Source organism: Brassica napus, chromosome C6, assembly GCF_020379485.1.
Source record: "Brassica napus cultivar Da-Ae chromosome C6, Da-Ae, whole genome shotgun sequence".
Taxonomy (NCBI): domain Eukaryota; kingdom Viridiplantae; phylum Streptophyta; class Magnoliopsida; order Brassicales; family Brassicaceae; genus Brassica; species Brassica napus.
The window spans coordinates 5,624,597-5,638,305 of NC_063449.1; the positions used below are offsets into that span (position 1 = coordinate 5,624,597).

The following is a 13,709-nucleotide window of genomic DNA, read 5'->3' on the forward strand; positions in this document are numbered from 1 at the left end:
GTAAATATAAGTTCTATTTCCTAAGTTATATTATACAACAAAAGTATAAAATATAACCGAATCTGATGGCAAAAAAACAATCTAAAATATTATGATGAAACTTAACCCGAAAGAGCCTATTAAACTAAATCCGAAAACTTGAAAAATTGATCCGAGTTCGAAACCCCCATATATGGAGTGTATATACTAATTTTAATCGACAAAAAGTGGTCGTCTCGCTGACTTTTTCCGAGCCCAAATTATGAACATGGGTGCATGTATGTCTCTTTTAACCAAATGCCTCTTACATTTTTTTGAAATTTATTCATCCCGTAAAGCTTTAATTTATAAGGCCGGCCATGAAGCTATAGCCGCATTGTTCATGAATAAACCGGATCTTAATATAGTTATCCGATTCATGTTTTCCTTTGACCTGCTGTCCGGTATGGTTTGCACCGATTCTACCGACTTGTCTCTCTACAAACATTTTTAGTACTTTACTTATTTACCCCTCTCGGAGATCTTCGACAACAGACAAATCATTACAACGAGAGCGAGAGAAGAAAAAAAGGGAAGAGACAAAACGAATGACGAGGACTCAGTCGACATCAGAATGAACCTTCAAACCCCTTCCATGGCTTCCTTCTCCTCATGCAAAGAGGCACGAATTAGGAGCAATTGAAACCCGCACTCACATTTATGATCTCCGCCGTTCGTGGATCACACGAGATTTCGACTCCGTCTTAAAGGCAGATCCGATCTAGACTTTTCAGCTAATTTTTTGTTTCTTTCCCATCGCGTTTCGATGGAGGCATTGACGGAGCTTTGCGACATTATAGCGGAGAATCCGAAGCAATTCTCGGAGAAACTAGCTTGGATATGCGGCCGTTGTCCTCAAACGGAATGGCTCCTCGCCGAATCGCCTAGGGTTTCTCGGAGCCATCTCAACGCGGTCTTGGCCGTCGCGCGGATCATCTCCAAGAACCCCGAATCAACCGACAACCGCGCCAAATCCGCCATGAATGATTTCCTCAGCGCTGTCCCCGCGTCGTTGCGCCGCTCCTTCTGGCCGCATTCCTTCCCTTCGCAGTCGATCTCTTCGTTCTATTGCGATTTCTTGAGTTACCTTTCGTGCGCGGCGGATCTATCGCCGGAGTTCGCCACCGAGGTTGCTAGGTTTACAGGTGAGGTCGTGATTGCCGCCACGAGCTGCGGCGGCGGCGATGGGGATGGTGATCCGTCGATTGCCAAGGCGTTCTTGGTGGCGCTCTCTCAGAATTTCCCGTCGATTCTGCAGTCTGATGGGGATAAATTGATCACAATGCTGCTTGATCAGTTTGTTGTGAGCCGTGCGCCTCCATCGCCCAAGGAACAGCAGAACTCGGCGAACTCTGATACTTCCTCGGCTCAGAGCTCTCCCGTTAGCACGAATCGTTATCCCTCAGGAAAAACTGAGGAGTCTAGTCCTGGCGACGGCTCCACCGTGTCCTCTAAGAGTTCTTCGTCTGTTGTGGTGAATGGGGGTAGCATCGTGTGGAAGACTGGGGTTGATCAGCTGAGCTTCGGATTTAGTGAAGGTAGTGGAGGCTCTAACCCTGTGTTTAGACAACAAGTGGCTTCTTTTGAGGATGAGTCCATCGAGAGCTTGGAGAAGCAAGAGATTGCTTTTAGGTTGATCACTCATATTTTGGAGAAAGTCAAAGTTGATTCCAAACTTCAGGATCAAGTGCGGTTTATAGCGAAGAGGCAGCTCCAGTCCATGTCTGCGTTTCTGAAGGTAATGCTTTTCTCGTGGTTATAATATAATTCGGCATGTTTTCATGAGGGATTGTAGTATAGTACTACGGTGCTTACTTTGCGGATCTTGAGTGGAGTATGGATTTCTTAGAAAAGATGATGACTCTGTTTCTGCATTTTGTTTTACAGTCAAGAAAACGAGACTGGAACGAACAAGGTCCACTTCTGAAAACTCGAGTCAATGCGAAGCTCTCTGTTTATCAGGCTGTAGCTAAAATGAAAATCAAGAGCCTGGTGTCTCTGGAAACAGATGGAAAAACTTCTAAAAGGTTGGTCCTGGAGACTCTTGCATTGCTATTAGATGCTGCCGATGCCTGCTTGACATCTGTGTGGCGGAAAATGAAGGCCTGTGAAGAGCTGTTCGGTTCTCTGCTTTCTGGGATTGCAAAGATTGCAGTCGAAAGAGGAGGCCAGCCACTTCGTGTGTTGCTCATCCGACTTAAACCATTGGTACTGGCAGTCTGTGCTCAGGTAAAATTTTGTTTTCACTCAGACGAGCAACATATTCTACTCTATCGCTGGAGCTCTATAGAAGTACAATCGAACACATCATGTTACAAGTTTGGACAGATATTAATATATTATAGTTCGTTTTCAACTAAATCACTGAACGAAGTTTCTATGTATTTCTAATTGTTTATTGTAACAGCCTGATCAAGGGGCTTTGCTTGAGAGCGTATTTAAGACTAGTTGTGAGATTATTGAATCTGGCTGGGCCAAGGACCGGGCCCCAGTGGACACCTTCGTTATGGGGCTAGCGTCAAGTATTCGTGAAAGAAATGATTATGAAGAACAGGTAACTTTTCAACCTTTCTCTTACCGTGGATAAAATCATTTTAACTTGCCAGCTGTTCATCCGCTTTCTTTAGGTTTCATTTTTATTTTACCTTTCCACTAAGGCCCATCATTTGGTGTCCAGGTTGATAGAGAAAAGCAAGTGCCTGCTGTACAGCTAAATGTGATACGGCTGCTTGCTGATCTCAATGTTGCTGTGAAGAAGCCCGAAGTAGCAGACATGATATTGCCACTTTTTATTGAAAGCTTGGAAGAGGGTGATGCTTCGGCTCCTAGCTTCTTGCGACTCCAAGTATGGTTCCATTTTCTAGCATGATACCTCGTATATGTTACTTTCTCCAACTTTGGCAGTGATATCTTCATCCTTGTTGACATAATTATTTATGCATCTATGCCAATTTTGTGCAGCTTCTTGATGCTGTTTCTCGCATAGCAACGTTAGGGTTTGAGAAATCTTACCGCGAGACGGTAGTTCTGATGACCAGAAGTTACTTGAGCAAACTGTCGAGTGTAGGATCTGTAGAAAGCAAAACATCAGCACCAGAAGCTACTACTGAGCGTATAGAGGTATTTTATTATGTTTTTTTGATTTTTAAACTATTATACTGATCCTTACAGATCCAATTGTGCTGTAGACTCTTCCTGCAGGTTTTCTTACAATTGCCAATGGTCTTGCGGATACAAAATTGCGTTCGGACTATCGCCATCGTTTGCTTTCCTTATGTTCAGATGTAGGCCTGGCTGCCGAGTCCAAAAGTGGCGGGTAATTATATCATCTTAGCTTTGTATAAACGTTAGTTTTTTTCACTGTTTATGGTTTATTTATCTTTTAACTGCCTAGTCATATAGTAATTTAAAGCTTGAACAACCGTTCGCTGTTGAAGAAAGTATTTATACATATGTATTGCATATAGATAAATAAACATTTTCCTCTCTACAATTCTCCTAAAAGCTTAGAATAATCGGAAAACCTTCAGAGGATGTTTCTCCAAAGTTTATTTCTCTCTTCATAATGACCTGAATATTTATTACGCGCTTACTTTCTTCCAGGAGTGGTGTGGATTTTTTAGGCCCTCTTCTTCCTGCAGTGGCGGAAATATGTTCGGATTTTGATCCTACTTTGGATGTGGAACCCTCACTTTTGAAGTTGTTCCGCAATCTTTGGTTCTATATAGCCCTTTTTGGCTTAGCACCTCCTATTTTGAAAGCTTCAACACCAGCTGGGAAGTCAACCTCCAATTCAGTGAACAGTGGGAGCATGAATGCTGCTTTGCAAGCTGTGGGAGGGCCTTACATGTGGAATACAGAGTGGGTTCTTGCTGTTCAGCGGATTTCTCAAGGCACTCCCCCTCTTGTAAGTCAGTCTAGAAGGCCATCCTCAGAGTTTAATTTATGGTTCACCATATTATAAGCCTTCTAAATACTGAGTCTTACATCTCCCAGAAGATACGTACTTGTTCTGTAGTTTAACTGTAGCTAATTGAGCATTGCTCTTTATAGGTTGTCAGTTCTGTAAAATGGCTTGAAGACGAATTGGAACTCAACGCGCTTCATAATCCCGGTAGTCGTCGAGGAAATGGAAATGAGAAAGTAGCTTCAACACAGAGACTTGCTCTTTCAACTGCCTTAGGTGGCCGAGTTGACGTTGCATCAATGAACACCATTTCAGGTACAACAAACTAGGTTATTTTTTAATATCTGCTTGAAGGACTTTGGTTTGGCTATCTTAGATGCTTAGAACTTATTTTTATATTTTTTATTTTAATCCTATTAGGAGTGAAAGCTACCTATTTGCTTGCTGTTGCTTTTTTGGAAATCATACGCTTTATTAGCAACGGGGGTATCCTTAACGGCGACTCGAGTGTATCTGCTTCTAGAAGTGCCTTCAGCTGTGTCTTCGAATATCTGAAAACTCCAAATCTTACTCCTGCTGTTTCCCAGTGCTTGACGGCAATTGTGCATAGATCCTTTGAAACAGCCGTCTCATGGCTGGTATGTAAATACCTGGTCGTACTCTTTTAGCTCATTTTTTTGCCTAGGGCCGTTTGGTTGCAACTCTAGCCCGTTCATTCCTTCATGTCCTTTTATATATGCACTTTGGTCATTTTGTCACCAACACCAGTTCTGCTTTTCTGTGTGTTTACTGCATCCTCACTTATACATTCTAACAGTATATGAATTTTACATAAAACTTCCATTTGGTTTCAGGAAGATCGAATATCACTTACTGGGAAAGATGCTCGTAATAGAGAACTGACAACGTATGCACATGCTTGTTTCCTCATAAAGAGTATGTCACAGAGAGATGAACACGTTCGAAATATCTCTGTGAACCTGTTGACTCAGTTACGGGACAAGTTTCCTCAGGTAAATGGGTATATACGTTCTCTCGTTCAAAAGATTATACGTAGTTTCACCATGTTTGTAAGAGAAAAACGAGCCGATATATTGCATTTATACGATGAATATACTACACTGATAGAAGTATGGAGAGGTAGAGTTATATTTAGCCATAATAGTATTTTCAAGGCGAGTATTCGCAGAAGAAATTCCAGGAATAAGGCCCAAAACCTAAGTAATATTATCAAATTCTAATAATTTATAGGTTACATATAGCGTTGCATTAAACAATTGCAGATTGAAGTGTTTTTCTTCCTACTGGCGTGCAATAATTTCATGTGTTACCCATCGCAGATTTTTTTTCCTTTCTTTTGCTGAATCTAGTTTTTCTCTTTCTATTGATCTCTAACAAATATCAATTTTCTCATATATAATTCCATTAGACACCTGTGGTGTAGTCTGTTTGTTTTATTAGGACTTCCAAATATGCTGTGTTTGCTGTTTCAGATCTACCATAGACATTTTTTCACGACTTACGTTTTCTGCATATTTCCTCTCCGTTGTACATCTAGTAATTTATTCTTCTCCTTCTGTTTACTGGTGTCTGTCTTATATCACTGTCTTTGGTACTGTCTACTGACTTTCGGTGTTTGCCTTTTGCGTTCTTCAACTGTTCTTTTGGAAATTATCCCTCTGCTTTGTTGATCGTCTGACAATGAGAAAATGCAGGTCCTCTGGCATTCTTCGTGTCTCGATAGTTTGCTGTTTTCTGTTTATGACAATACATCTTCAACAGTTGTCAATGATCCTGCTTGGACTGCTGCTGTTCGATCTTTATACCAGAAAGTTGTTCGAGAATGGATCATAATATCGCTTTCATATGCTCCATGTACCAGTCAGGGTTTGCTTCAGGTTTGCTTCTGTTTACCCATTCATATTATCTTCTATTTTCACATTCAAATTTCCTTATTATGACAGATATCTATTACGCCAATTCAGTCGGTTACTTTGATATTTTTAAACAGAGACGTACTGTGGAGATATAATTCCTGTCTCTGTTCTGTTGCAGTTCCATGTTTTCCTACCATCTACTGTGTTTAACGAACTGCTTTTTAGTTGTAGACTTCTATATTTTCTTGAAATGATTCAAGAAGGTGGGATTCATTCAGTTTTTCTCTCCCTTAACAACCGTAATTACTGTTTTATTGTTTATGGTATTGGTTGCGTGTTACTTTTCAGATGTACAGTTTTGTTTTTCTTACTTTAGTGTCTGAGATTGTCACGAGTCTGTTTTTGGTGCACAAACGAACTATCAATTACTTTATACATAGGGGCTTAAGTTGTTGTTTCCATGAATTCTTTTTGTATATAGTCTCAAAGCTGGGCTCTGTTCCGTGTGTTCTGCTTCAGTTAAATTGTTTTTGTTGTTTCTCTGAGTTACAATAGAGTTTCACGGTCCTCTCTTGTTTTTAATATCCACCATAGGATAAGCTGTGTAAGGCAAACACATGGCAGCGAGCACAAACTACAACGGATGTGGTTTCTCTTCTATCTGAGATAAAGATTGGAACTGGGAAAAACGAAATTTGGTCAGGGATAAGAACTGCAAATATTCCAGCGGTGATGGCTGCAGCAGCTGCAGCATCAGGGGCAAACTTAAAAGTTTCTGAATCCTTTAACTTGGAGGTACTTGGTACTGGAGTAGTCAGTGCAACAGTGAAATGCAACCATGCTGGGGAAATTGCTGGTATGCGAAGGTTGTACAACAGTATTGGTGGATTTCAATCTGGCTCAGCGCCTAGTGGTTTTGGTGGTGGTCTTCAAAGATTAATATCTGGGGCATTTTCCCAGGCACCACAACCAGAGGATGACTCATTCAATGAGATGTTAATCGCGCGGTTTGTGCGTCTCCTTCAGCAATTTGTTAATACTGCTGAAAAAGGTGGAGAGGTGGATAAGACACAATTCCGAGAAACTTGTTCTCAAGCAACTGCACTACTTCTGTCAAACCTGGTAAGGTTTTCTAACCAAGAACAGATGAATTGACGAGCACATGTATTCTAATTTCTCTTCTTGTGGCATCAGGGTACTGAGTCAAAAACGAATGTGGAAGGCTTTTCTCAGTTACTTCGTCTCCTTTGTTGGTGTCCTGCATATATATCTACTCCAGATGCTATGGAAACCGGAATTTTTATTTGGACCTGGTTGGTTTCTGCTGCTCCTCAACTTGTATCTCTAGTCCTTGCCGAGCTTGTTGATGCATGGATATGGACAATTGATACAAAGCGAGGACTCTTTGCGTCTGATGTGCGATACTCTGGGCCAGCTGCAAAATTAAGACCTCATCTTGCCCCTGGGGAACCAGAAGGATCACCAGAAAGTGATCCAGTTGACCAAATAGTCGCTCACAGACTGTGGCTTGGATTTTTAATTGATCGTTTTGAGGTTAGGATTTATCTCTCTACTTTTTCTTATACAGACGGAACTCATGTAGATGGATCAACTCAATTCTTCTTAGTCATTGGTTAAGACGATCTAGAGTGTTACTAGTGCTGATTTTTCTTATAATACTAGTTGATCAAATATCACTTTTCTGTGAAAGACCGCAACAAAGTTGTAGTCTTGGAGTAGTTTCGTTTCACTTGGGAATTTGCATACTAATCATTAAGGAAGCATATACGTACAAGTGAGTTTCTTATCACAAAATGCTTCTTTAGGTTGTTCGACATAATAGTACGGAGCAACTCTTGCTGCTAGGTCGGATGTTACAACGGAGTACAGACCTTGAATGGTGCTTTACTCGCCACCCTGCAGCTGCTGGTACCTTTTTTTCTTTGATGCTCCTTGGACTGAAGTTCTGCTCATGCCAAACACAAGGCAACATGCAGAAATTTAGATCTGGACTCCAGCTATTGGAAGATCGAATTTACAGGTCAGTTTTTGCTAATTCGCAGTGTTATTTTTTAAGATGAGCCATTGTTTTATGCTGCACCACACATTTTGTTATTCTTTCTTTTTGGAGAACTACCATCCTGCGTCTATGATCTGCGTCACACATTTGATTATTTTCTACCTTCATAGGCTCTCTTACTGTTTTGTCCGCCTTAGGATTTAACTTGAATTGCCATTGCACATTGCATTGAACTATGGCGTAGTGTCTGCTATTTTAATAGCTATATCATAGACTGAGGAGAAACTGAAAGTAGCTACATTTTAGGCCTTATGTTAATCAGCCATTTAATATGGCATGTCCCTGTGTTTTCAAATGGCTTGATGCTTAGGCCAATTTTATTATCTCTGTTATACCTTTGTTCTATTTTCGTACACGTCAATAAGAAATTATGTCTTTTCTACCTTTTCCAGGACTTCCTTAGGCTGGTTTGCTCATCAACCAGAGTGGTATGATGTAAATATTCCGAATTTTTGTCAAAGCGAGGCTCTATCTGTTTCGGTTTTTGTTCACTTTTTATCAAACGAGCTATCGGAATTAAGTCCGTCTGATTCCAAAGGAAAATCTCGTGAAATTGGGAACTTGATTGACGTGGTACAGTAACCATCTGCAAACTTTTTTCTACTTTCTCTGAGTAACATAGTTTGACTGCAAAATATGATATTTACTTGGCTGCATGTTTACAGACCGATCAGTATCATCCCGTCTGGGGTGAGATGGACAACTACACTGTGGGAAAAGAAAAAAGGAAGCAGTTGCTCCTAATGCTCTGCCAGCATGAAGCTGACAGGCTTGACGTATGGGCCCAACCTATTAGTTCAAAGTAAAACTTGGTTTCCTTTTATGACGCTTTCACTTCTCATTAGTTCTCTTTGACGTAAATGATATTCATTCTTCCAATTGGCAACGTATGTACAGGGACAGTCCATATTCGCGGCTGAAAATAAGCTCCGAAAAATGGACCGAACATGCTAAAACCGCCTTTTCAGTGGACCCTCGCATTGCTTTATCTCTTGCTTCAAGATTTCCGGCAAATGCTGCTGTGAAATCCGAAGTCACTCAGCTTGTTCAGGTATGAATTATAGGAGCTACTCCTCTAAGACTGTAGAAAGACAGACCTTTTACAATTTTTTAGTTTAAGAGGGGCATACTGTACCTTTGGTTTTAAGTTTACTAAGAGCTTGCACCATCCCACAAAATCAGCGAGGCATGGTGCAACTGGGAAAAAGTTTGGCCATGATACTTCTAACTGAATAATTTATTGAAGGGACTGAAATTTCTGTTAAGAATCAGATTGCTAGGGTTGTACATGCTCTAAACCTCTTTGGTATATTAAATGCTGTTTGCTGTCAAGGCTAATTTTTTTATTGGTCGTCTGATGTTTATGAGCTTTCTCACTGAAACTCTTTCATGCAGACACATATTGTAGATCTTCGTACAATTCCCCAGGCATTGCCGTACTTTGTAACACCCAAAAATGTTGAAGAGGACTCGGCGCTGTTGCAGCAGCTACCACACTGGGCTGCTTGTTCAATCACACAGGCTCTTGAGTTCCTCACTCCTGCTTATAAAGGTCATCCACGTGTCATGGCATATGTACTAAGAGTTTTGGAGTCCTATCCTCCTGACCGAGTTACTTTCTTCATGCCCCAGTTGGTGCAGTCTCTACGCTATGATGAAGGGGTACGTCCTATCTAATATACATAGAGTCTCTTTAAGCATTTTGGGGTATAAGCTATTTCAAGTATATCATTCGTCACGTGCTCGTTAGATTTGAATTATACCATTCTGCGTAATACGTGAAGTTTTATCATATTGCTTTTTCAGTGCTGTCGTTGAATTGTTTTATATGGGCTTTATTAGTCTCAAAAATAGAAATTCTGCATTTTGTGTACTGCGGCATTTCCCACAATTTATCCAAACCATGGTGTGAAAAAGAAACTATGAGCCCAGGAACTTTTGTTCTGTTGGTCTTTTATCTAAAGCTATTATTTCAAAAAGTAGAATTGGATTATCAACCTCACAGTTTCAAAACCATGTCTATTCTTTTGTAATTAGGCCTTTGATTGCTCACGGTTTTTCTTGTCACAGTATCCTCAAACTCTACAGAAATTATACCTCTAGGGAAGCTGGATATTACGTCTTTCCTTTTTTCCTGAATTTGAAGATGTTTAACATTTTGATTTCTTTTTGAATGCAGAGGTTGGTGGAAGGGTATCTTCTTAGAGCTACCCAAAGAAGCGACATATTTGCCCATATTCTCATTTGGCATCTGCAGGTAAATTTAACTTAGTGGACTTCGGAAGATCTTAGTTTTTCTTGTATCCTTTGTAGAGATTTGTTAATTTCATATATCTCTTATAATGCCAGGGTGAGTCTGTTCAGGAAACACCAAAGGAGGGCGCTATCGATAAGGTTTGCCCATTATTATAATTTTCTGCTTATATTTCGTTGGTCTTAGTTTTTCTGGAGTCAGCATCTTACTCCGGTTTGGCTAGTATGTTATCTATGTTACTGCTGATATGTAGCTTAACGATCTTTCACAATATTCAAAAACATTGTCATCTAGTACAGTGTACTGGCCGTGAGTATCCCGAGTTCCAATAACTGGTCTCATGCAGAAAACATCTGCAAAGTCTTCTGGTTAGGTTATTCTTCACATGTTATATGAGGCTGAAAGCATTCTTGATTTGACATGTTAATCGCTAGTTGTAATTACATAATTCCAAAAGTGAAAATGAGTTTCATGACTTATAGTTCTGTATTAGCATGAATTTTTCATTGGAAAGTATCTTTTGAAAAGATTTAGTGAGAAAGTGATTAGTTTGTTTAGACAGAGATGGCGGTAGAACTTTGTTGTATAGCTTTGGACTGGTCGGCTGTAAAAAATCCGAGCTCACCTGTTGTTTCTGTAATATTTCAGAATGCATCATTCCAAGAAATTTTGCCACAAGTTCGGCAGCATATTATTGATGGTTTCAGTCCCAGTGCCTTGGACATGTTCACTAGAGAGTTCGACTTCTTTGACAAAGTTACATCGATTTCCGGGGTGCTATTTCCCCTTCCAAAAGAAGAGCGCAGAGCCGGTATCAGGAGGTATAATTTTATCTTTCATGGTATGGGTGGGTATGTTGGATGCAAGGTTAATCTAACACTTTATTTATGGCAGGGAGTTAGAGAAAATTGAAATGCAGGGAGATGACCTCTATTTGCCAACTGCTCCTAGTAAGCTTGTTAGGGGTATCCGTGTAGACAGTGGAATACCCTTACAATCAGCTGCCAAAGTCCCTATTATGATAACTTTCAACGTTGTTGATCGTGATGGTGACCATAATGATGTGAAACCACAGGCTTGCATTTTCAAGGTAAGCCTTGGTATGATTTTCATACAATTTGTAGGGTTTCTAGGTCCACATGAAAGCTATTCTACTGTGATATCTTTCATAATTCTTATAGTATTTGCCAATACCCCAAAAAAAAAAAAATCAGTCATGCGCTCCCACTAGTTGGTATTTACTCTTGAGTCTGATTTGCTCTTGTATTCAGGTTGGAGATGATTGCCGACAAGATGTTCTTGCCCTTCAAGTGATATCTCTTCTTAGAGATATATTTCAAGCGGTTGGTCTTAATCTTTATCTTTTTCCATATGGAGTACTCCCAACTGGTGACGAGAGGGGAATCATTGAGGTAAACTCGGTCTAAAATGTGTTAATCTTAAGCTTATTTCTCTTTTTGCTGGTCAGAATAGATGTTGGTTGTATAAGAATTTTCGTGCATCAGATAAGGTTCATACGGTTTTCTTTTTAACGGAACTTCCATCTCTTTTCTTTACTTTGATTACAGGTTGTGCCTAACACACGAAGCAGAAGTCAAATGGGTGAAACAACTGACGGGGGTTTGTATGAAATTTTTCAACAAGACTATGGACCCGTGGGCTCAGCCACCTTTGAAACAGCAAGAGAGAACTTCCTCATCAGCAGTGCCGGTTATGCTGTGGCTAGTCTTTTGCTCCAACCCAAAGACAGACACAACGGAAATCTCCTCTTTGATGAGTATGCTTCCTAACTCTCTCTGGACAATATTATTTATGTGGGAAATTTCTTGAAAATAACACCATGTGTTACGTTAATGCAGCGTGGGAAGACTTGTCCACATCGACTTTGGTTTCATATTAGAAACTTCACCTGGTGGAAACATGCGGTTCGAGAGTGCTCACTTCAAATTGAGCCACGAAATGACTCAGTTGCTAGATCCATCAGGTGTTATGAAAAGCAAAACATGGCATCAATTTGTGAGGTAGATATCTTAAAAATTTTCTCAAATCTTTCTTTTTGTTATCAGAGAGATAATCTTATGTCTTTTCTGCATAAAAAGCTTGTGCGTCAAAGGATACTTGGCTGCTCGCCGGTACATGGACGGGATCATAAGCACGGTGCAAATGATGCTAGACAGTGGATTGCCTTGCTTTAGCAGAGGAGATCCAATTGGTAACCTAAGGAAAAGATTTCACCCAGAGATGAGCGAACGTGAAGCTGCACACTTCATGATCCATGTCTGTACAGATGCGTATAACAAGTGGACTACTGCTGGCTACGACTTGATTCAGTATCTGCAACAAGGCATCGAGAAGTAAACCAACAAAAAAAAAAAGAAGAGGAAGAGGAATTCGATTATCGTAAACCAGAGTTGCATAATAATTTGCAGGTAAAAATCATCCGAATTAATATTCATTTAATTTTTGTTTCCTTCGTTAGTAGTAGTTTTAAGGAGTTTTATTTTCTCTTTTATTTTTTCTTAGGGCTTTGCTATTGACAAATGACAAAAGACAAAATTAGGAGTGTTGTGTGACGAGCTTAAAGATAACGTAAGGTGCAAGCTATTAATGTATTTGATTCATTGATGATAAGAACTGATCCACGTATATCATATTATCCTGTTGACATAAGAACCTACTTGGTTATTTCACTAACCAGACGATCTCCAGCATCAGAAAATGATTTTAGAAACATGAGGTAAAAAGCTATTCTAATCCTAATTGCCACGAACGAGAATCCTCGCCCATCTCACTCCCTCTTTTGTCGCTTCCCCTTACATTTTCTTTTGTTCAAACCTCGAGACAGTTTCATTTCGATTCAAGCCTCTCTTACGAAGACTATACAGTACTTGAAGTCAGAGCTCAAACTTTCATTATCCTCAAACACTTCGAAATGACTATTTAGTTGCTCAGTTTCATGGAACCAAGCCCTCAACAACAATGATTTTTTTCTTGGATCGTACATCACAATCTTGAATACAAACGGGAAACTTTACCTCTCTAGTCCCTATTGACCTTGAAAACAATAAAAGTCGATCAACTCTACATTTGTCACGCAAAGCAAAAAACGAAGAGCAACAAAAATTTGCGTGGTGGGTTTACATATACAACTGGATCTTCCAACTAATAAAAGAAACATATTTTACCTCAGTTCTCCAAGATTAAAACGTAGGCATGATAACCAGTCAGTCGATCATCCACAAAGTTTTAAATGTCCCATGTAAATATCCATAAATCCAAAAAGATTGCAAGAAAGAAAAGAGACGTGTATGCACTTATTTCCATGGCAGGAGTTGTCGAGGAAGAAAGAAGCAGAATTTTGAGAAACTTTCCATTTCCTGAAGGAAAGCTCTATGTTCGCTACCTAGGTCTCCCGTTGATGACTAAAGCAATGAGCAAGCAAGACTATGTTCCTTTGGTGGAAAGAGTTCGTAGCAAGATCAGCACCTGTCGATTCCTTTTTTATGCCGGTCGGCTTCAGTTGATCACTCATGTGCTTATGAGTATAGTAAATTTCTGGGCTGCGGTTTTCAG

At 40.0% G+C, this 13,709-nt stretch overlaps 1 protein-coding gene across 2 annotated transcripts; it reads left to right on the forward strand.

The window, feature by feature from the left end:
- The first annotated feature begins 493 nt into the window (after positions 1–493).
- Positions 494–12,830, forward strand: LOC106405786 (phosphatidylinositol 4-kinase alpha 1). 2 transcript variants are annotated; one of them, XR_002655958.2, is made up of 27 exons: positions 495–1,756; positions 1,906–2,247; positions 2,426–2,572; positions 2,696–2,863; positions 2,980–3,138; positions 3,207–3,334; positions 3,622–3,925; positions 4,072–4,240; positions 4,346–4,563; positions 4,780–4,938; positions 5,641–5,823; positions 6,397–6,924; positions 6,997–7,356; positions 7,629–7,843; positions 8,275–8,455; positions 8,548–8,684; positions 8,780–8,933; positions 9,278–9,544; positions 10,062–10,139; positions 10,232–10,276; positions 10,785–10,957; positions 11,031–11,226; positions 11,408–11,548; positions 11,705–11,913; positions 11,996–12,157; positions 12,236–12,565; positions 12,660–12,830. XR_002655958.2 is itself a non-coding variant. In XM_022696312.2 (26 exons), exons 1-26 carry the CDS (start codon positions 785–787, stop codon positions 12,492–12,494), a joined length of 6,054 nt encoding a protein of 2,017 aa, XP_022552033.1. In that variant the 5' UTR covers positions 494–784; the 3' UTR covers positions 12,495–12,830. The 2 variants fall into 2 exon arrangements, 1 of the variants encoding a protein (XP_022552033.1); XM_022696312.2 differs by having other exon boundaries at positions 494–1,756; positions 12,236–12,830.
- The last annotated feature ends 879 nt before the right edge of the window (positions 12,831–13,709 follow it).